This window comes from Podarcis raffonei, chromosome 16 (genome assembly GCF_027172205.1).
Source record: "Podarcis raffonei isolate rPodRaf1 chromosome 16, rPodRaf1.pri, whole genome shotgun sequence".
NCBI classification, from domain to species: Eukaryota; Metazoa; Chordata; class Lepidosauria; order Squamata; family Lacertidae; genus Podarcis; species Podarcis raffonei.
This window is the reverse complement of record NC_070617.1, coordinates 30,524,809-30,547,628: the sequence shown is the minus strand read 5'-3', so window position 1 is coordinate 30,547,628 and position 22,820 is coordinate 30,524,809. Positions and strand designations below refer to the sequence as shown.

Below are 22,820 nucleotides of genomic sequence, written 5' to 3'. Positions count from 1 at the left end.
CGTTCCCTGGATTGCCCTGTTAAGGCCTTACACGGTGCAAATAACAGTCACTATTGGCTCCAGATTAAAGTATTCATCATACCTGATATAAATATTTTATAAACCACAATTCCCCACCCTCTGGACTCTGTCTAAAATTGAGAGGATCATTGACATCCAGAGGAGGGCAACCAAAATGGTCAAAGGCCTGGAAACGATGCCTTATGAGGAACGGCCAAGGGAGCTGGGCATGTTTAGCCTGGAGAAGAGGAGGTTAAGGGGTGATATGATAGCCATGTTCAAAAATATAAAAGGATGTCACATAGAGGAGGGAGAAAGGTTGTTTTCTGCTGCTCCAGAGAAGCGGACACGGAGCAATGGATCCAAACTACAAGAAAGAAGATTCCACCTAAACATTAGGAAGAACTTCCTGACAGTAAGAGCTGTTCGACAGTGGAATTTGCTGCCAAGGAGTGTGGTGGAGTCTCCTTCTTTGGAGGTCTTTAAGCAGAGGCTTGACAACCATATGTCAGGAGTGCTCTGATGGTGCTTCCTGCTTGGCAGGGGGTTGGACTCGATGGCCCTTGTGGTCTCTTCCAACTCTATGATTCTATGATTCTATTATCCTTCTTTGGAGGTCTTTAAGCAGAGGCTTGACAACCATATGTCAGGAGTGCTCTGATGGTGTTTCCTGCTTGGCAGGGGGTTGGACTCGATGGCCCTTGTGATCTCTTCCAACTCTATGATTCTATGATTCTATGAATATTTATTTATTTATTTGTTATATCATAAGAAAGCATCAAAGTGGTTTACGAAAATATCTATGTACAGTGGTACCTCGGGTTAATTACTTAATTCATTCCAGAGGTCCGTTCTTAACCTGAAACTGTTCTTAACCTGAAGCACCACTTTAGTTAATGGGGCCTCCTGCTGCCGCCGTGCTGCTGCTGCACGATTTCTGTTCTCATCCTGAAGCAAAGTTCTTAACCCGAGGTACTATTTCTGGGTTAGCGGAGTCTGTAACCTGAAGCATATGTAACCTGAAGCGTACCACTGTATAATGAAAACGCACAACAAATTTAAAATTAGAGACCAACTATCATTCAGCTAACTATCATGGAATTAAGATGTGCTCTTAATTGTCTGCGTAAGCCTGGTGGAATAGCAAAAAAGTTTTTTGTAGGCATTTGAAGGTTGAAGGTGCCTGCAGAGTCTCTGTTTGCAGGGCATTCCATAGTTCTGTACTTAAAGGGAACTCTGAAATGTTTTGCTCAGGCACACAGGGACAATATATCAACCACTAGAATCCCGGGGCAGTATGGGTTATGTGTTTGGGTGTCCTCCCAGACCTCCCCCTTTAAATTGGAATTCAGTAGGTCTTTGAGTCATTCTCCCAAAGGCTCGAACTAAATGCACGAGACCATCCATGCAATTGGCAACTCTGTGGCTGGCTTTTAAAGCGTAAATCACAGAGGCTGGAGAGAGGGAGGGCGATTTGGAATGGGACTCCAGAAGGCAGGTGGAGGGAGGGTGTGATCCAGATTCATTCACCTCCTGCTTTGGAGCCTGGTTCCCCTTTCCAGCATTTTTTGATAGTGGTCTCTCATCCCTGCAGAGCAGAAGAATTCTGTGCACCTAATACAGAAAGCTTTGCTTGTGGAAACCTGTTTTTTTCAGGAGCATTGAGGCCACTGGATAGAAACTACTGGATTGAGGAAGAGGCAGTGAGCCCCACTTGCTTAAATAGGATAAACAGCCTATTGTGAAGTTTGCCACCTGAGCAAGTAAGTGCTTGGGGTGGTTTCTGCAGCCGTGGGCATTAGCAACAAAACCCCAGAAGAATAACCAGATCAGCCAGCAGAAGGGAAATAAAGAAGTAGAAGCTTCCTCCCGCTGAAGCTCTGCTAGTAACTCAGACGCTTTCTCTTTTGTGAGCAAGATGTTTTTCTTGTAAGACTATAAACCAGACTGGCAAATCTCCAGGCACTGTGCCTCGACTAGTCAGCAGATCTGGCTGCTAATCACATTTAATTTAAGGCTCCTTTGCATCACACCACTTAAAGCCAAGCGCACACTTAGAGCTTCGTGTGGAGGGTGGAATCCCTAACTCTTACTACGGCTGTCCCTTGTTCCAGCAAAGTGACTTGTGGCGCTTGAACGACTCTTCCCACATTTACCCATTATTGGCCCTACCATTAGGAAGAGTGAGATATCCTCTTTCTCCATGTGGGGAAGGGTCACAGCTCAGAGGAAGAACATATGCTTTGCCTACAGAAGGTCCCAGGTTTGATCCCCAGCCTCTCTAGGTAGGGGCGCACATTTGCCTCTGCTGTGGGCAGTTGGGAATCTGGGGAAGGGCCAAAGCTCAGTGATGGAGCCAGTGGCATCGCAATGGGAGTGGGGGGTAGGGCGGTGTGCTCCGGGTGCCATGTCTGCAGGGGTCAGCAATGTCTAGGCAACACAATGACCATGTGCATACGCTATAGACAATCTTTATAGAATTCCTTCAAACCATAACAAGTACAAAATGAAATCTTTAGTCTCAAAGTCTCTTAAAATCTTTAAATGAAGCGAGGTACCGGACTTTGTACGATGAAAGACAAGCTGTGAATTCTACGAAATAGTAGTCAATATCCAGAATCACTGTTCAGTGTTGGACATCATATTTGCTGAATACACAAAGCTTCACAGCTTGTCTCTCATCATACAAAGTCTGGTACCTCGCTTCATTTAAAGATTTTCAGAGACTTTGAGACTAAAGATTTCATTTTGTACTTGTTGTGGTTTGAAGGAATTCTATAAAGATTGTCTATTGCGTATGTACATGGTCATCGTGTTGCCTAGACTTTGCTGACATTCTCTTTGAAACACAGATGTCTGCGGGGGTGACAAGAAGGCACCCCGTGGCGGCGCGAGCATCCATCGCGGCACCGCCCATGTGGGGAATCCTCCGTTTGCAGCTGCAGCTGTGAGCAGAGGATCCCAGCACCATCCATATGGCGCTGGAGCGGTGCCACCGGCAAACCGCTAAGTACAGCACATGTGCTACGGCGCTACGTGCACCGCATGCGTCATACGTAGCAACGCCGCACATATGCCCTATGTAGCGACGCCCTGCCCCGGGTGTCACGATGCCTTAGTTCGCCCCTGGATGGAGCAGGCACTTTGCTTGCAGAAGGTCCCAGTTAAAAAGGGGTCTCAGGTAGCAAATGATGGGAAAGATCTCTATGCCTGAAACCCCAAAGAGCCACTGCCAGTGAGAGCAGACAGTCTAGGGCTAGATGAACAAATAGTCTGACCTGTCCCAGACTCAATCCATGGCATCTTCAGGTAGGGCTGGGAGAGACCCACTGCCAGGCAGTGTAGTAATTCTGAGCTCGATGGACCAATGGTTTGGCTCATTATAAGGCAGCTTCCTGTGAGGTGGATGCTTCAGGGAGCAGATGCCAGGGGTCAGGGAGCAGTGAGGAGGTGTTGGAGGACACTGTTGTGTGTGCCAAGCATGGCAAGTCCTGCACCTGCTAAGTTAACGTGCTGCCTTCTGTTGCAGTAGACAATGTCCTGTTGCCTGCATTGAAGATTCAGCTTTCAATCTATAAAGTGGAATTGGGGAGGTGGGTTTGATATTGTCCTTCACATCAGGCAACAAATTTCCTTGGCCTAACCTTGCCTGGTGCTGGAGAGAGAACCTGATATAGAATCATAGAACTGTAGAGTTGGCCGGGACCCTGAGGTTCATCTCGTCCAACCTTCTGCAAGGCAGGAATCTCAGCTAAAGCATCCATGACAGATGACCATCCAACCTCTGTGGCTCCTGGGATGTTCTCCCAGATGTCCTGGGATTGCATCTTATCATGACCACTCCACTGGAATTTGTCCAAAGCCTTGCTGCATTCAGGCTAAAGGTCTGTCTAGTCCAGTCTTTTTTTTTCTTTCTCAGTGAGCCAGCCAGATTCACCCAAGAACCCCACAATCAGAACATGAGGGCATTCACCCTCTCCTGCAGTTGTTCCCCAGTGGCTAGTATACTTGGAGGCAGCGATGTGTATATCCGCCATGGCTAGTAGCAATTGATAATCTCGGCCTCTTCTATGAATACCGGTTGCTGGGAATCATTCAAAAGCAAGGAGAAGGCTACTGTACTCATTTCCCGCTTGCTGGCTTCCCATGGTGCATCTGTTTAGCCACTGCAATAACTAAATGGGGGTGCTAATCCAAGCAGGGGCTGCTCTTACATTAGGAGGAACATGGGAAACTGTTTGCTATCAGAACATTGGTCCACCTAGCTCAGTACTGTCTACATGAACCAGCAGTAGGCCATTGGGATTTCAGGCCAGGGATATTCCCAGATCTACCTGGTTGGACCTTCTGCATACAAAGCTGTCAGCCTACTACTGAGCTATGGACCTTCTCTGTTCTTAGGTTGGGTTTTTAAATCTACCATAACAAGCCACAGCTGCCCTGAATGCAGGAGGTTTCCTACCATTGTGACAAAGACTCACCTTTCTCGGTCCCATTCTGGTGCACAGGGGAAGATACTGGATTTCTAGATCTGGCAAAAGCACTCATGAGAGGCAGGGCTCCCGGCCGGTGATTCCTGGGCCTAGTGTGGGAAAAGAGTGAACAGAGTTTAGACTTTTCAAAGGAATAATGGGCTCTGAATAATGAAAACACACAGCAAGATGTTATGTGGATAATCAATCCAGCCAGCCAGCCAAGCAACCAACCCAATTCTCTAAGACACAATCTAAATAAGGCTTCCCAAATCTCAGCACCCCCAATTTCCCTTGAAGTTGAGGTAGCGCTCCAAATGGACTCCAGCTCCATCTTCCCTTGCTCTCTACACCAGGGACATGCTTGAATCCAAACCTAGGATGAACCAGGACCTTAGCAGAGGAAGGGAAGAAAAACATCCTTACCAGTCTTCTGGATCACAGTCCCGGAATCCTTTTGCAAAAGGGTTGCTGGCAATCTTTAGCTGGGTTATCTGAAGAGAGAGGTTCAAGGAAAGGAAAGACATCAAGAGCCATTAAGGAACAACAATGTCACACTAGCCAAGAGGGTGGAACCCCCAGGCCCTCGAGAGGGCAAGTTGCTCTGTTTTATCCTATATCAATTGTTCCAAAGCATGCCACACCATAAAGTCAGGGATGAGGAACATGTTGGACTCCAGTTTCCATCAGCCCAATCTAGCATGGTCAATGATCAGGGATGATGGGAGTTGTAGTCCAACCAGCATCCTCAGTAGGATCATAGGTTCCCCACTTCTGTTTTACACTGAATATGCAAGGAATTGACCCGGGGACCTTCTGTATGCAAAGCTATTTATGAGCCACTGTCAGCTCCCTCAGTGAAACTGGCTGAATGTTGGGCACAAAACCTGCTCAAAGAACTAACACTCAGAAAGTACATAGGGTTCGTTTATTTGCAGCTCCCTTTATTCTGAGCACATTTTGACCATAGCATGGTTTTCCTTCTTCACTCCTAAATAAAAGATTTTTGTACCTTTTAAGAGAGAACACTGAATAGGATCCACCCCAGTCTGGTATGCACAGGGCACATTAAGCACTTGAAATCCACATTGGGTTTCATGCCAGAGAGTTGAGCACATATACATCTTGCTCCAACTAATGGGATTTAAACACTTTTAGTTTATGGCTGTATTGTCGCAGCCTGGAGATGTACAGCACACCAAGTACAGCATGTGTGTGTGTGTGTGTGTGTGTCTGTCTGTCTGTCTGTCTGTCTGTCTGTCTGTCTGTCTATCCAGGATTGGGAGGGGAATGTACAGTGCTGGATTACCCAATAAGCAGTCTATGCATGTGATATGGGCACCAGCAAAGCAGGGACACCAGAAAAAACAAGTTGGGTGTTTTTTTAAAAAAAGAATTTGACATGAGGTAGAAGAAGAAGGAAGGAAGGAAGGAAGGAAGGACAACCGCAGCAGAAATATGGAGTATCATACAAACACAGATCAAAATAATGAAAGGGAATCAGATTCTGTCATGTGTTGCAATAAATCCTTGTTTTCTTATTATAATATATTCTTCTGAGCTGTACGTACTTGATTCATTTTTCTTTTGTGTGTGTCATAATTAATGTGAACCGAATCACATTTCTCCCCCATCCCTAATACTGGGTCCCCTTTTTGGTCGTGGCACCAGGGATGTTTCGAAAATTGTTACAGGCAAATTTCTCTCTCTCCCTCTGTGCCTTGGAAGTTCAACCACATGGCTGCTCCCAAATGCAAAATTGTATTCTGTGCTAACGCTAATTTGGGGCACCAGGGAAAGGCAGACCCACCCCCACCCCCCAACATACATTGATCTGTCTGAAATGCAAATAAACTTGAAAGAAGACGTCACTTCATATGCCTCCCCTCACCTCCCTCCTCTGCCAAACCATCCCATCACCACAAGAGCAATCATGTATTTGTTTCATTCACCAGGGAGAAAGACAGGGCATTCTCTCTCCCCCCCCCCTTCCACCCACCCCCCATATTTAAGCGAATCCAAGGATAAAGTATGTGATTGTGAGTTTCCGGAATGGGTTGAAAAACAAACTTTAAGCCCCTCAGTGACAGTTCCAGCCTTAGAGGTCAAACTGATAGAAAGCAGAAGAGAAGGAGCAGCTGTCCCAAGCCATCAGATAAATGCCAGTCGGGAGGCGGGGGGCAGAGAAGTCTCTTAAAGGCACCGCACTTGGTTCCTATGAAGGTTATTTTCAGATGTTGTCAGAACAGCAATTGCGGAACCTCTCCCCCTCTTCCCACCCCCCGCCTGCTTCACTTCTGATCTTATTCTTTTTAGGGGGGGAAATGAAAAATAACAGGCCCAGAGTTCCATATTCTTTAGCAGTATGAATAATACTACTCTTGTTTCTTAGAATCGAGTCATAAACAAAAAGACTATCAGCAGCAATACAGGTTTACACACACACACACACACACACACACACAGGCAAATTGTTGCATTTGCAGATCAGATTGGACCCATGGATTCAGAGGGACTTCCAGCTGTGTGGTCCTGTACATGCCTGCTCAGAAGTAAGATTCACCAAGTTCTGTGAGGCTTGCCCCCAAGGTTCATACGTATGGGATTGCAGCACAACAGAGCAATCCTCTGCATGTTTGCTCAGAAGTAAGCCCCACTGTGTTCAGTAGGGCTTGCTCCCAGGCAAGCATGCTTTAGGATTGTCAGCAAAGTGATGATGTGCAGGATTCATGGTGACACTGTGTGTCATCAGTTGCAACCTTGTGTGATGCTGCAGTGACAAAAAGTAGATATTCAGCCCAACTGTCTCGATACTGTTTTGCACATCCTAATTTCTCTACAGAGAAAACACTTCCATATAGGAAAAATGGGTGAAGCTTGAGTTTCTCCTCTTAACTAAGCAATACGGGCAGCTAATCCATTAATGGTTGGAATGGGATGACCATTTAAAATGGATTCTCAGATTCAAGGTACCTTTGGGGTGGTTAATGTGTTCATTGGCTGATTATCAGTTAAACCAACGGCTTATGGACCACATCAATATTTATTTTGGCAAGGAAGTGGGTATTTACAGTATATATATATAAAAAATCTCACACACAAGAAACCCCAGAATCAATATTCTAGTCTGTACTTCAGAAAGGCAACTCATGTTTTATGCCATATTGAGTTCTATGGTTCAGCAGAGCAAGTCCAGATAAAACAGAGACCTCCCCCAAGAGGAGTTTTTCGGCTTACTAATTTTTACATACTATATTTGTACCACCTTGGTGATGCGTTTCCTGCAGTACCTCAGACAGTGCTTGAGGCTTAGGTTTATACAAGCTGTGATGTCTCACTGATGTTCAGGACATTTTTGTGGGAGGTTTTCTTTAAGGCAAAACATGGAACCCTTGCCAGCTTCTTGGGGGGGGGGGAGATAATACTTCAAGGCCTCCCAGGGTGATCAAATTCCTTCAGAAACCAAGGGACGGGCTTAGCAGATGAACTGCTGCAGCAGAAAGAGGAGGAGGGCAACTCCCTAGGCAGTCTATGCAACTTGCTTTGAGACTCAAAAAGCTGAATGCAGATTATTCAGCCAGAGGACTCTGTCAGTCCTGTAGAAAGAGTTGAGTAGAACAAAAAGCAATGGACTGGCTCTCACAGTCCATTACTGATCCTTCTCTCTATAGCTCTGGTGATGGGCTTGTCTGCACTGCAAACACAATCCAGTTTCAAACCTGTTCTCATCTATCATGGTTCCCCTCGCTGCAAGGGGACACTGTGAATCAGGGCATTATGAAGCTGCTGCAAATCCTCTACAAGTGCTCCTCAGTCTCATAGGTAGAAAGACTCAATAGTAGTACTTTGATAAACCCAAATTCAAGTTTCTTCCCAGTCTAGTTTTATTAAACTCAGTGGTGTAAGTTGTTTCCTTTTGTTGTGATTTTAAGATTATGAACTCAGGAGCTGTAATATCAAGAAAGAGACCTGGGGCTAGTGCTAATCCTACCCAGAGTTGACCCATTGCAAATAATAGGCATGGCTATGGCCAATTTATATCCATTGATTTTCATGAGTCTAATCTGAGAACAGTTGGGTACAACTCACAGAAGAAGAAGAAGAAGAAGAAGAAGAAGAAGAAGAAGAAGAAGAGGAGGAGGAGGAGGAGTTTGGATTTGATATCCTGCCTTTTACTCCCTTTAAGGAGTCTCAAAGCGGCTAACATTCTCCTTTCCCTTCCTCCCCCACATCAAACACTCTGTGAGGTGAGTGGGGCTGAGAGACTTCAAAGAAGTGTGACTGGCCCAAGGTCACCCAGCAGCTGCATGTGGAGGAGCGGAGACGCGAACCCGGTTCCCCAGATTACGAGTCTACCGCTCTTAACCACTACACCACACTGGCTCTGTGCAATTAGCTTGAAGTTGGTGGTGGGGCTATAAAGTACAGTGGTACCTTGGGTTAAGTACTTAATTTGTTCCGGAGGTCCGTTCTTAACCTGAAACTGTTCTTAACCTGAAGCACCACTTTAGCTAATGGGGCCTCCTGCTGCTGCCGTGCCGCCGGAGCACGATTTCTGTTCTCATCCTGAAGCAAAGGTCTTAACCCGAGGTAATATTTCTGGGTTAGCAGAGTCTGTAACCTGAAGCGTATGTAACCTGAAGCGTATGTAACCAGAGGTACCACTGTATTGCCATTTTGGAAGGCACCCCAAGGGGCATCTAGTCCACCCCCCTGCAACACAGGAATCACAGCTAAAGAATCCCTGGGCAGATGGCCATCACAACCTCCTGTGAAGGAGAGTCCACAACCATCAGTCACAACCATCAGTTCCACTGCCAAACAGCTCTTATCATCAGAAAGTTATTCCTAATGTTTAGTCACAATCTCTTGCCATTTGAATACATTGGTTCAGGTCCTACCCTCCAGAACAGAAGAAAACCAGCTGTTTAAGAGAGGTTATCACTGATCCTAACAATATTTACAGTTCCTTCCAGTAGCACCTTAGAGACCAACTAAGTTTGTTATTGGTATGAGCATGCACACCAATAGCAAACTTAGTTGGTCTCTAAGGTTCTACTGGAAGGAATTTTTGTATTTTGTTTCGACTACGGCAGACCAACACGGCTACCTACCTGTAACTAGAAATATTTACAGTGTGTGCAACAGAAACAACATCTAAGCGAGCGCGCTGGGGAGATGTCTGAACTGGTTGGGTCCAAGCACTGTGTTGTTACTGGTTTGTGGGTGGAAGTTATTAACGGCTGTTCTTATTAAATCACTGCTAAATTGGACCGGTGTGCTTCTAAGCTGAAATCCAGCAATTCACAGTTGCCATATTTCCCAAAGACCTCCATTCAAAGCCACGGGATTATCTAGGGAGCATGACACATACGTGAAACATGTAAGACAAATATGCATCCATAGCTATATTAGCAGTGACTAAAAAAACCCAGAGATATCAAAGTCTTAAAGCCATCAGAGCAGCTGAAGAAGCTGGAACATTTAACATTTTGCTTTAGGACTTTAATCTGTTCTGTTAACAAATTATGGTTTTAGGGATTTAGCTGCATCTTTCCATGATCCAGAGCAAACAAGTGCTGTTTTATGCTTTACGAATTGTAGTTTTACCACTGCAATATTTTAGATTTGGACTTTCTCGTCTTAATTTGCTTTAGGATCAAGCCGGGGGGGGGAGGGTAAATGCTCCAGGTGTGCTAGACTGGCCACTTTTGCTTCACAATTCTATTTAGGGCCATATTTTCATAGCTACTGCTTACTGAGTCACTTCAACAAGATCTATGTCAAAAACACGACTGCCTTTGAAGTGGGTAGGAATATACATTTTGCTTTTAATCCACATTGCTAATCTGCAAATCGCCTCTTTTCCTCGGCCTTTGACACCTGAGATGCCTTATTTTTAAGGGATCCATCCTATTTTTGTGAATGTGTTGAATTGAAATTTTTTTAATTGTTGCCTTTTAAATTGTTGTAACCAGCCCTGGGACCCGAGTGAAGGGCAGATGACAAAATAAAATATAACAACAACAATTTCCAATTGGTTTGTAGACTGGGTTGGATCCAGACGGCGCATGAGGAAATTCCATTCACGGAACCCTGCTGTTGGGTAGAAGGGTGGGGGCTCTTTTTCTGATTCATCCTAAATCTTCCTCCTGCAACACCCTAGTTCTACAAAATAAAAGGGGGGAGGGGGAAACCAACCCCTTTTAACTCCTGTCATAGGGCTTATTTGTAGCATATCTGCCCCTGTTCCTCCTTCTGAACACAGTGGTACCTCGGGTTAAGCACTTAATTCGTTCCTGAGGTACCACTTTAGCTAATGGGGCCGCCAGAGCACGATTTCTGTTCTCATCCTGAAGCAAAGTTCTTAACCTGAAACACTATTTCTGGGTTAGTGGAGTATGTAACCTGAAGCGTACGTAACCTGAAGCGTATGTAACCCGAGGTACCACTGTATGTCTTTCTCAAGGAATACTTATGCTGTGGTTTGACAGTCATTTCCTCTCTCTAGGGATCCCTTGGAATTTTAGTTTTTTGGGGGAGGTGGCACAGATTTCTTACAAAATACATAGCCCTTCCACTAAACCAATTGTTGAGGTCTTTAGGGGAGTCGCTGTTAGTGCTCCCCCATGGCTCTGATGCAGAGTTTGGATCAAAGGTCAGCAAACTTTTTCAGCAGGGGGCCGGTCCACTATTCCTCAGACCTTGTGGGGGGCCGGACTATATGGGGGGGGGAATGAACGAATCCCTAGGCCCCACAAATAACCCAGAGATGCATTTTAAATAAAAGCACACATTCTACTCATGTAAAAACACGCTGAATCCCGGACCAACTGCAGGCCAGATTTAGAAGGCCATTGGGCCGGATCCGGCCCCCGGGCCTTAGTTTGCCTACCCATGGTTTGGATCTACGAGGAGCCGTGCATTGAGTACCAAGTGGCCAATTTTATGCAACTCCACTCTCAATGAGGTCAGGCAGACCCCCTCTGTGTTTAGTTTCCAGTGCCTCCTGAATATTTTTTCATTCTAGCACTCATTTGTGATCGTATGGTTTTAACCGCTGTCCATTTTCATTGTATTGCATCCCTTGTATGCTGCTTAGAGATTATTGTAGCTAAGCAATATAAAAACCGTCTAAACAAATCAGTAAGAAACTGCCATCCAACTAAGTTATAACTCAGAGCAGACCCACTGAAGTAGATAAACTTGAGTTAGTCACGTCCATTAATTTCAGTGCATCCACTTTGAGTAGGATACAACCCAATATTAATAGGAAGCCTAGTAAATATTAATAGGAAGCTGGTAAAAATTGGTTGTGTAGACATTTTTTTCCCTTCTGTCTTGCATTTTCCTTCTCTAGAGGCAATTCACACTCGACAGAAACCACAAACAAAGCTCCCTTGAAGTTTGGCAGATCTGAGTGTGGAGGGCCCAGAGGCACAGAAATCTTTTTAAATGGCAGAGTGACAAGTTATATAATCTCAGGCTGCACCCCTTTACCCACTTTACCTGGGAGTAAGCCCCACTGAACTCAATGAGACTTACTTCTGAGTGTGAACAAGACTGAGTGTATGGGGGGGCTCATTTAATTTCACTGCACACAGGTGGTGTAGTGACAATAAAGGTTTATTATTATTATTATTAGTAGTAGTAGTAGTAGTATGCATGTGTATATCTAGCATGGCACTGTTAACACCTCTTCATTTTATGAAACTGATTGAATAATAATTTCTGAATTATTTTAACTGCCTTGGAATGAAGAGCTTCTTATACTCAAAATGTGCTGGGCATATTGTGCTGGGCAGAGGCCTGTTTTGTATATACATTAAAATAGTAATAGTAGTAATAGTAATAGTAGGAGGAGAAACTGAAGAGCAGTTGCAAATGTAATTTCCTTTTGTGCCTTTTTAGGTTTGCCTCCTTGGGGGTTTTTTGGGAAGGGGAGATTGGTTTTGGAGCCCAACTTATGCAATGCATTTCATACATTTCTTCCGAAGGAGTCTGCAAGCAATTTTTGCATCTCAACCAGTTTGATCCCATCTGCATAGTCTCATCACATCTGAGCTGATTTAACTGGGGACACGTCATCTTAAAGCACTTTATGGATAGTTGTTTTGTGGCTGGTGGGTTTTTTTTTTAAAAAAAATATCAGTTGATTGACTGCTCTTAACAATGTCTCTCTCTCTTTCTCTCTCTCTCTCTCTCTCCTGCCTTCTCTTTTCCGGCTCTCCATCCATCATGTGGCTCAAAAAGAAGGTTGGGAAAGGTGCTTTTTCTTTCTTTCTTTCTTTTGCTGATAAATGAAGTACCGGACGGAAGGCTTGTGTCTCAATAATGAACTCCAGATACTCACCCGATGGTTCTGGTAGGCGGTCACCGCAGTGAAGCGGGTCTCCTCAAAGACAAAAGTCTTATAGTTCTCTTCCGCGTATTTCTCGCTGTCTTTCCTAGGATCCACGTAGACCACGTGGAAGCGGGGCTGGTATCTGTGCATGGAGTTCAAAATGATCTGGATGATAAAACGAGCAAGGGAGATCGTAACTGAGTCATTCTACGACACCAAGATGGAACGCAGAGAGGCAAAGAAGGGTCCCACGCAGGAAACTGACAGCGGTGCCAATGGGGTAAAGGCTTTGGGGCAGACGTCTGGGCCCCTGCTTGATAGGAAACCCCCCCCCCCCCGGCACAGCACAGTTGGCTTCTTACCATTTTTGGAGTATGTGAAGCAATTGACATTCCCATCTGAAAAGTCCATACCCCCCCCCATAAGACCATTAAATACAGAGTTTCAAATTACCTAGCTGAAGTATACCATGTCACAGAGGGGGCAGACTGGGGGTGAGGGGGGGTCAATCTGTGCACCCCTAACTTTGAGGAGACATCTGGACTGCAGGAGGACTCAACAAGGCCTACTGGTGTGCAATGTAAATCATTTGGGTGGATTTATTAATGAAATCACTGTCGTCGTCCCCCCCCAAAAAAAAATGAAAAAAAGAAATATGGAGCAGACTATCAATGCCACTGCTGAGAAAACTGCACTGGCTGCCAGTTAGCTACTGGGTTAAGTTCAAGGTGATGATGCTTGTGTACAAAGCGCTATACAATTGGGAACCAGGCTACCTAAATGTTAATTATTCATTGTGTCAATGGATGCCAATATTCCACATTTTTTCCAAGGAGCTCCAGGTGGCACCCATGATTCTCCACCTCCTCATTTAACTCCCACAACAACCCTGTGAGGTAGGCTAGGCTGAAAAGCAGTGATTGGACCATAGGTACTACACACCTGTGCTAGCTACTCTCACACACACACCAGGCCTTTTGACCACAGCGCCTCTTAATTTGAGTCAGTAAATCCCAATGATTTGATTGAAACGTTTTATTAATCTGGCTTGAAAGGGTTTGCAATCTCTTCTAGCTTAGTTTTTTTGATGGGTGCCACTAAAGAAGGAAGCAACCCCATCAAAAAGTTGTGCATTCTGAAGTCCAGGACACTTTGAACCATGCTTCTGCCTGCCGTAATTTCGGAGGGCCTGGGCTCTCAAATGAATACATTCAGGGTTGCAAGTTTTTCTCGTGCAAATTAAATCAGGCAGCCTGCTTGGGCACCAAAATGTCTTCAAGTAAAATATGCAACGAAACAAGCAGTTTAGAAAGCATGGCAATGGTGTGTTTTGTTTATTTTAAAAAGCAGTGTAAAAAATAAAATCAGAAGTTCAGTTCAGCGAGAGACTTGTGAAACTGCTGTGTCTCTAGGGGCCAGCAGAATGCCAATGCTGATGGGGCTTCTCATATTTCATCAGGGAGGGGTTTCTACAACACCGGTGTCAGCAGCAGAAAAGCCCACCTCTGTGTTACAATGAGCTGATAAACAACTGGGTTCTATTAGCTGATTGTAGTGCGCTTGCTGGGGAGTAGAAGGTAAAATGTGTTGGGGGGGGTTCTGGTCCAGTGTCATTTAGGGCTTTGTATGCAAGGAGCAGGGATGCGGGTGGCACTGTGGGTTAAACCACAGAGCCTAGGACTTGTCTATCAGAAGGTCGGTGGTTCGAATCCGCACAACGGGGTGAGCTCCCGTTGCTCGGTCCCTGCTCCTGCCAACCTAGCAGTTTGAAAGCACATCAAAGTGCAAGTAGATAAATAGGTACCACTCCAGCGGGAAGGTAAACGGCGTTTCCATGCGCTACTCTGGTTCGCCAGAAGCGGCTTAGTCGTGCTGGCCACATGACCTGGAAGCTGTACGCCGGCTCCCTCGGCCAATAAAGCGAGATGAGTGCCCCAACCCTAGAGTCGGTCACGACTGGACCTAATGGTCAGGGGTCCCTTTACCTTTACCTTTCTGCAAGGAGCAGAACCTTAAAATTGGCTCAGTGGCCTTATAGGCAGCTGTTGCAGATCGCCTTGTACTGGCAGGATATGTGCCAGATACAGAGCACCACTCAGCACCCAACTGCAAGAACCATCCCACACCCAAGACTCATTCCATTATTATATTGTTCCATGTTCCCCATTCAGCTTCCACCCACCCCAAGACAACACTTACATGTCCATTGTCATCCAATAAATTGTTAGTGAGCTTGAGTTTATCAAAGGAGACAATCTGTTTCATCCACTGGGCTCCCCTAGCCGGGGAATCTGGGTGGTAATGGACTCTCCCTGGAGTTGCAGGGTCTGCCTTGCCAGCCACCAGCCAGGAGGAACTGTGAAATGCATATCTGTATGGGGAGAAAAGCCAGCAGTGGGTTAGCCGCCATGCTAAGTTTTACATTTGTGAATCTACGTTGCCAACAGCTAATTCAACACTTGTAAAAACATCAAATTTGATACACTAAATAAGCATCCTTATCTTTAGATAGGTGAAATAAACAACCAATTTAAAGAATGGGTTGTTTATTTACTCTGTCAAAATCAGCATCACCCTGTCTCAATGGACTTCAAAAAAATTTAGGTGTTTTTAATTAGCACAACAATAGTGTGCCATTTTTAACAGTATGATTAGAAAGTGAGGCAGTGTGGTGTAATGGTGTTAGACCCTACTAGTTCAAGTCCCCACTCTGCTGTGAAGCTCCCTGGGTGACCTTGAGCCTCTCTCTCTCTTTCAATGTAACCTACCTCAAAGGGTTGTTGTGAAGGTAAGATGAAGAGCAGGGAGGAAAACCACACGCACTGTCTTGAGCTTTGTGGAGGACAAGCAGGACTTCAAGGTAATAAGTAAGTATTGCATTTGGGCACAGGTCACATCCACTGCAGTGAGGTTCAATTTATGATAGCATTTATAAACTGCCGATATATCTATCTATCTACATATATAATATATAATAATATAATATATAATAATGTATAATATATAATAATGGTGTGGTGTACAAGAAATTAGAAAATAGGGAAATGTTCCCTGAAAGCAAGATGCGGTATGGAATGCAGATAGAGAGAATTGATAAGAATAATGATCTGTTGTAACCTTGACAGAAGTGTACAATAGACAAGCCTTCTTGTGTTTTGGCTTATTTTCCTCTTCCGCCCCTTCCCCCCCTCCTTCTTCTTTCCTTTTCCTTTTTTCTTTCCCATAATGGCTTATGTTCTATGCCATATACTTTGATTTTTTTGTAGTTTTTTAGCTTTTTCCATTATTATTATTATGGATTTTTCTTTTGTAATTTTGGTTGCTTATCTGTATTTGTTTAAAGCAAAATAAATGTATTAAATTATAAATAAATAAAAAGAAATTATAAAAATGTAAAATCCAGAACAAACGGTCAGCACTGACGAAGCACTTGGTGAAACATAAAAAATTTGAGCAGGTGACAAAATATCAGCTTTGTAGGTATACTTGATTTCAACAGTAATAGGCAGAAGGAACACCATCACATCCAGAGCTGAAAGCCCCAAAATGGGGGGCTCTGTTGGCGGGGCAGGACTTAGATGGCCCAAGATCCAACAGATCAAAAGCTGGTGTCCCAGACAGTGCCAGCCAGTACTGGGCTTCATGCAAGAGTAATAGCTGCACCAACTGGGAGCTAGCACACAGATCAGGCCGGATCTGTGGCTGGGCAGTAGACATGGAGATCCCTCTCCCATGTTTCAGTGCTCTGGTGGCAGCAGTGGATAACTTGGACTGCTTTGCCTACCCCACAAGGAAACTAAGCAAATATGTGGTAATTGTGGGACAGTCGAGTATTGCATCTGTATAGGGCTGTAGCTTTAATCTAGGGAGCCCTTGGCAAAGGAACTTGGAAGCGAGACAAAGAGACCTACCACAGCCAGAGGCCGGGCAGCATCTGAGCTACGGCTCAGCCAAAGAATTTGTTCTCATTGCCAGCACGTCGCCTTGAAAGATGCAAAATGACAGTAACTAGAGGGTGCCGCTGACCATGGGCAGAGAGTTCCTTTCACCACAGAGTAAACAAAAGCAGTGCATGGACATCTGGGATGAGAGAAAAGAGCTCCAATGTCAGAGTGGATGTCTTCCAGAAAGGGCCTTTCCTTTCTGAACTTTAACGTGTGGGTGTGTGAAGTGTCAGGCTTTGCTTTCCCTTCTGTGTGAGGGGAACAACTTCACTTTCTGCTCTTGTAGCTTCTCAACCACTAGCTTGCAGAGAAGCTGTAATATTTTACTATGTGGTCTATAAGTTGGTGGGAACAGCTGATCAGATGCTTAGGAAGTTAAGAACATTAGAAGAGTCCTGCTGGTTCAAGCTAAAGGGATCTCTGGACACCTAGGCCACTGAGTCATTAAGGCCCAATGGAGATATGGTAGGAATATAACAACAGCCCTGCTAAGTAAAGGTAAAGGGACCCCTGACCATTAGGTCCAGTCGTGGCCGACTCTGGGGTTGGGGCGCTCATCTCGCTTTATTGGCTGAGGGAGCCGGCGTACAGCTTCCGGGTCATGTGGCCAGCATGACTAAGCCGCTTCTGGCAAACCAGAGCAGCGCACGGAAACGCCGTTTACCTTCCCGCCGGAGCGGTGCCTATTTATCTACTTGCACTTTGACATGCTTTTGAACTGGTAGGTTGGCAGGAGCAGGGACCGAGCAACGGGAGCTCACCCCGTCGCGGGGATTCAAACCGCCTACCTTCTGATCGGCAAGTCCTAGGCTCTGTGGTTTAACCCACAGCACCACCCGCGTCCTTCCTAGGCCACTGAGTCAGTAGGGCCCAATGGAGATATGGTAGGAATATAATTACAGCCCTGCTAGGACAGGCCAAAGGCCCATGTTGTCCGACATCCTGTCCTTACTTTGGAGAACCAAATGCAAAGAGGAACCGAATGTCCCAGGAACTCTCTCTACTTAGGATTTCCTGAGGCTGGTATTTACAGGCATTCTGCCTCGAAAATGTCTGTCTAACGCTGAAATCAGCACCGACCCATCTTAGCAAAGGTGATCTTTCTATTAAAAAAAGAGAGAATCATTTGGCATGCGTCGCCTGAATCAAGAGAGAAGCATGCTGAAACAGTAATTGGTTTAAATGTCATCGGGACAGTTAAATATGTTGACACCTATGCATGTCTACTCAGAAGTAAGGCCCACTGAGTTCAGTGGAAACTTCTCTCAAATCAGTGCATATAGGACTGCAGCCTCAAAGCAGGTACCGATTTGTTCTTTCTGTGTGTTTTTTCCTCCCCCAAAGTCCACATTGATTCAAGAGAGTGCCAAGAGAGCGCCATTTTCCTTTTGTGATTGTTTATTTAAAAGTCTGCTTTGGCTCAGAGGGAGAATCCTCTCGCCTCGGAGTTGAGCAGAACCATCACTTGCCAAAAAAATGGAAGGGAAGGAGGGGAGGGAGAGAAATTGAGAAAAAAGAGAGATATCCTCAATTAGATGTTCTATATCCCGTTGCCTTTGACAAGCAAACATTTCTGAAATGCCCTGGGAAGCTGGAGATCTGTCTAAATATTTACATCTTTGGCATCGGGATTTCATAGGAGCAGGTTTTTTTGTTTTTCTGCCAGGCGCCTCGGACCTGGCACAAAACGCATAAATGCTCCTTTCACTGGGTCTTTGAAAACCCTAGGTATGGGGGGGGGAGTCAAAGCTATAACAGGGGGAGGATGGGTGTGAAGGTGGGGAATATAGTAAGCTGGCTTATATTGAGTCAGAACATCAGTCTTGGCAGTGGTTCTCCTGGGTTATTGTTTATTTGTCTTTTTATTTTCCTCCAAGGAGCTGGCACATGTGGTTATCTCCCTCCTTCCTTAACCTTCACAACAGCCCTGTGAGGTAGGTTAGGCTGAGAGGCAGAGATTACCCAGTCGGCTTCATAACCAAGTGGGTGGTGCTGTGGGTTAAACCACAGAGCCTAGGACTTGCCGATCAGAAGGTAGGCGGTTCGAATCCCTGCAACGGGGTGAACTCCCGTTATTCGGTCCCTGCTCCTGCCAACCTAGCAGTTTGAAAGCAGGTCAAAGTGCAAGTAGATAAATAGGTACCGCTCCGGCGGGAAGGTAACAGCATTTCCGTGTGCTGCTCTGGTTCGCCAGAAGCGGCTTAGTCATGCTGGCCACATGACCCAGAAGCTGTACGCCGGCTCCCTCGGCCAGTAAAGCGAGACGAGCACCGCAACCCCAGAGTCGTCCGCAACTGGACCTAATGGTCAGGGGTCCCTTTACCTTTACCTCTCAGTCCTAGTCTAACACTCTAACCACTATGCCACACTGGCATGGACAGGGAGTCTCTCCAAGCCCTATCTAAGATAACGGGGACTGAACTGGGGACCTCCTGGCTGCAAAGCACTGAGCTGTTCCCCAAGCAGCTCCCCAGAGGAAGAGGAAGAGGGTGCATCCTTGCACTGGGGAACAGATAGAGCATGAGTAGGCAAACTAAGGCCCAGGGGCCGGATCTGGCCCAAGCGCCTTCTAAATCCGGCCTGCAGATGGTCCATGAATCAGTGTGTTTTTACATGAGTAGAATGTGTCCTTTTATTTAATGCATCTCTGGGTTATTTGTGGGGCCTGCCTGGCGTTTTTACATGAGTAGAATGTGTGCTTTTATTTAAAATGCATCTCTGGATTATTTGTGGGGCATAGGGATTCGTTCATTCCCCCCCCAATATAGTTCAGCCCCCCCCACAAGGTCTGAGGGACAGTGGACCGGCCCCCTGCTGAAAAAGTTTGCTGACCCCTGAGATAGAGGTTCTTGTTGCCTAAAATGCATCTCCCCCGTTTCCCCCCCTTCACATTCTTATACAGTATGTCCCTTCTACTGCTCTCGTCAATGTCAATGTCAGCAGCGCACTTAGATCACTTTAGACATTGTCTTATGATGACACACCTCTTTCGATGGCAAGTAGTCAGTGTAGGTGCCTTGCAGATGTTGTTGCACTCCTGCCCCCAGCAGCCCAAGCCAGTATGGCCAGTTGTCAGAGATGATGGGAAATGTAGTCCAAAAAATATGCAGGACACCATGTTGGCGATGTGTTTTTAATGGGATTGTTATTTTGTGAGTTTTAATTATGGGTTTTTGGTTTTTTTTATTGCTTATGTAATTGGTTCTTATGAACTGCTGAGAAGCCTAGCTTGACTTTAAGCGGATTATTATTATCATTATTATTATCTGACTCAGAAGACTAGGTGCTTACAAGGGTGCTAGTTTTGGGACACCAGGATTAAAGCGTGCAGAGCTTGAAGATGGAGAGCGACTAGAAATGTACCATATATATATATATATATAATCTATTCATAAATAATAAAATGATAATGATGATGGTTTTCTTCCTTTGAAATATGAGACAACGGATTCTGATAGATGGGGCCCTGCACCAAAGTCCTGCTTTCTATGGGGCTTACTCCTCAGTAGCTGCCTACAGGATCGCAGACTCTACACCCAGTTCCCTTTCAGCTGGCTGTTGCTTCCTTCCTGACTGATGCACGCAGCAATTGCAATGGACGCCTGCAGGATCCTAAACACAGCAGAACCTACAGAATAAACACGCATAGGAGTGTTGTAGCAGACAACAGAATGTGGCCAATTAAATTCTCGCGGGTGGGGGGGGTGGATGGATCGGGCGGAGGGGGGTGGGTTGGTTCTCAGTCAACCCGATGATCCCACCCACGATTCCTAAGGGCCTGCAAGCCAGAAATCGACTTCCACCGACCGAACCCGTTTGGAAGGATGGCCGTGAGGCGGATTCTTTTACCGAGTACAAAATTGGAGATAATCGCTGACAAATTGCCGAGGCCTCCGAGCGAAAACACGATAAAAGAGGCAGTAAAATTGGGATGTAATCGCCATCCGGGCTTGGCATTCCTGCGTGTTGGAATGGCAGGGCTCAAAGCTGCCGGTTCTTCCGAGCCAAGGGATCCCGTGGGGAGTGTTTTCCCCTCTCTCCCCTCCCGCGCGACTTAGCCCTCATCTGAGCCACCGCTCCCCACATTCCCACGGCATTGGCACGCAAGAAAGTGTTTGCACGTCGGAATGCGCCCAGGCGTGTCGCTGAAACGATATGCTCGAGCGGAGCGGCAGTCCAAAAGGTGTGGGGGGGGTGTTTCAACTTCTGCCTTCAATGTTGCAATTATAAGCGTGCATTAGCTTGGAAGTAAAGCCCAAGTAATATAAATGGGACTTGCTCGTGAGTAAAGATAGGTAGGACCGGGCTGTGATAGGCTTTGGGACACTTTAGCTGGGAAGAGTAAACCTGAATAATAGCATCGGGCTGCACGACTGAAAAGTTATTTTCCCGTCTCTAGGGAAGGGAAAGAATTCAAGAACATGATGCATGGAGAGATTGTGAATTTACAACTTTTGAGCTCCCTCGTGGGTTGGTTCATATAAGAGAATAAAGCAATACAAATGAGAATCCATTAGATAAATAAATAAATAAACTGTCCTGATCTGGAATTTAGGAGTGCTTATATCGAACTCGGTTTTGGGATTTTTAAGAAAGGTTTTTGTTTTTTGTTTTTTTGTTTTGCATTGGTTCCTAATATTTGCAATCGTCCCTTAGACTTTGATTTTAAGAGAACGTGAAAACACAACATCATACAGCTTGAACACTAGCAAACCCCAAAAGAACCACTGGCGACTCCAGCCCCACAACTCTGCCCCCTTAACCGTTGCAAATGACCTTGCAACACCATCCTCACCACCATATCCATTTAGAAGCGAGTCCGAACTGAATTCAACGGGGCTCACTCCAAAGTCGGCGGAGTTTGGGAGTTTGGGGGTTTTTTTTATACTTGTAAACCGCTTAGTGCAAAGCGCTGAAGAAGCGCTTCCTAGTCTCCCAGAGCCGCGAGGGACTCCAAAGTTTGCTGAGCGCCGATTTGGGCTCCCTTAATGAGAATCTTTGCTTCCAACCCGGAAAGAAGAGGTGCCCCTGTACTTGCCGGTATCGCTTGTCGTCCACCGGTACGAAGTCCATCAAGAGCATGTAGTCTGCCATAGGGTCCATCCCAAAAATCTTCACCTGGAAGGTGGGGAACATCCTCCTGGATTAGGGAAGGAAAGGACAGCGCAGGTGATGAGCCAGTTACAGAAAAACGCTTTTTTCTGATCCTGCACCCGGTGGATGGCGAGGTACGTGGGAAAACAAAACAAACCAGCACACCTGACCCGACTGGGCGCTGTCCTAACGATCCACGGATTAGAAGCGCTGAAGCGGCTGCACTGGAGCTGCCTCCTAGCGAGTCAGATCATTGGGCCACCTAGCTCAGCATCATCCCAACAGCGACTGACAGGTGCTCTCCGGGATTTTAGACCTGCGACGGGATCTCCCTTCTACCTGGAGAGGCCTGCAAAGCGGATGGTCTACCAAGGAGCCGCAGCTGTAGCGCACACACTGTGCACGCGGCTGTTGGACCCCTTTTACAGTGGTACCTCGGGTTAAGTACTTAATTCGTTCCGGAGGTCCGTTCTTAACCTGAAACTGTACTTAACCTGAAGCACCACTTTAGCTAATGGGGCCTCCTGCTGCTGCCGCGCCGCCGGAGCACGATTTCTGTTCTCATCCTGAAGCAAAGTTCTTAACCTGAAGCACTATTTCTGGGTTAGCAGAGTCTGTAACCTGAAGCGTATGTAACCTGAAGCATATGTAACCCGAGGTACCGCTGTATTTGAAGGCCCAGTTAGCTGGAGAGCCGCTGCCGGTCAAACATATACTAAACAGTTCTGGGATAAATGGACAGCTAGCTTTTTCCTGGCGTGACTCTGCGCGGCAGCTTCACCTGCGCTCCTCATCCTGGTGTTTGGAAGGTGGTTACGCACAACCCAGGCAGCAAATGCAAGTCTCAGTGGCACCGGGGAGAAAACCTTTCAGCTCGTCTAAAACAAAACTAATTGCGCCTGCAATACCTAATTATACCTAATTGCAAATTCAAATGTATCCTTATCGTGTTTTATGACTTCATTG

General features: G+C 45.9%; 1 protein-coding gene across 3 annotated transcripts in view; it reads right to left on the bottom strand.

Moving 5' to 3' along the window:
* The window catches only part of TBX1 (T-box transcription factor 1), a 66,716-nt gene that overhangs the window by 4,979 nt on the left and 38,917 nt on the right, over window positions 1–22,820 (bottom strand). For all 3 annotated transcript variants that reach the window (XM_053369264.1, XM_053369262.1, XM_053369263.1), the window contains 5 exons: window positions 21,799–21,900; window positions 15,016–15,187; window positions 12,826–12,981; window positions 4,899–4,966; window positions 4,482–4,582 (listed from right to left, as the gene is read on the bottom strand). In XM_053369264.1, the coding sequence (XP_053225239.1) occupies window positions 4,482–4,582; window positions 4,899–4,966; window positions 12,826–12,981; window positions 15,016–15,187; window positions 21,799–21,900 (599 nt within the window). The remainder of the gene's footprint in view (window positions 1–4,481; window positions 4,583–4,898; window positions 4,967–12,825; window positions 12,982–15,015; window positions 15,188–21,798; window positions 21,901–22,820) is intronic.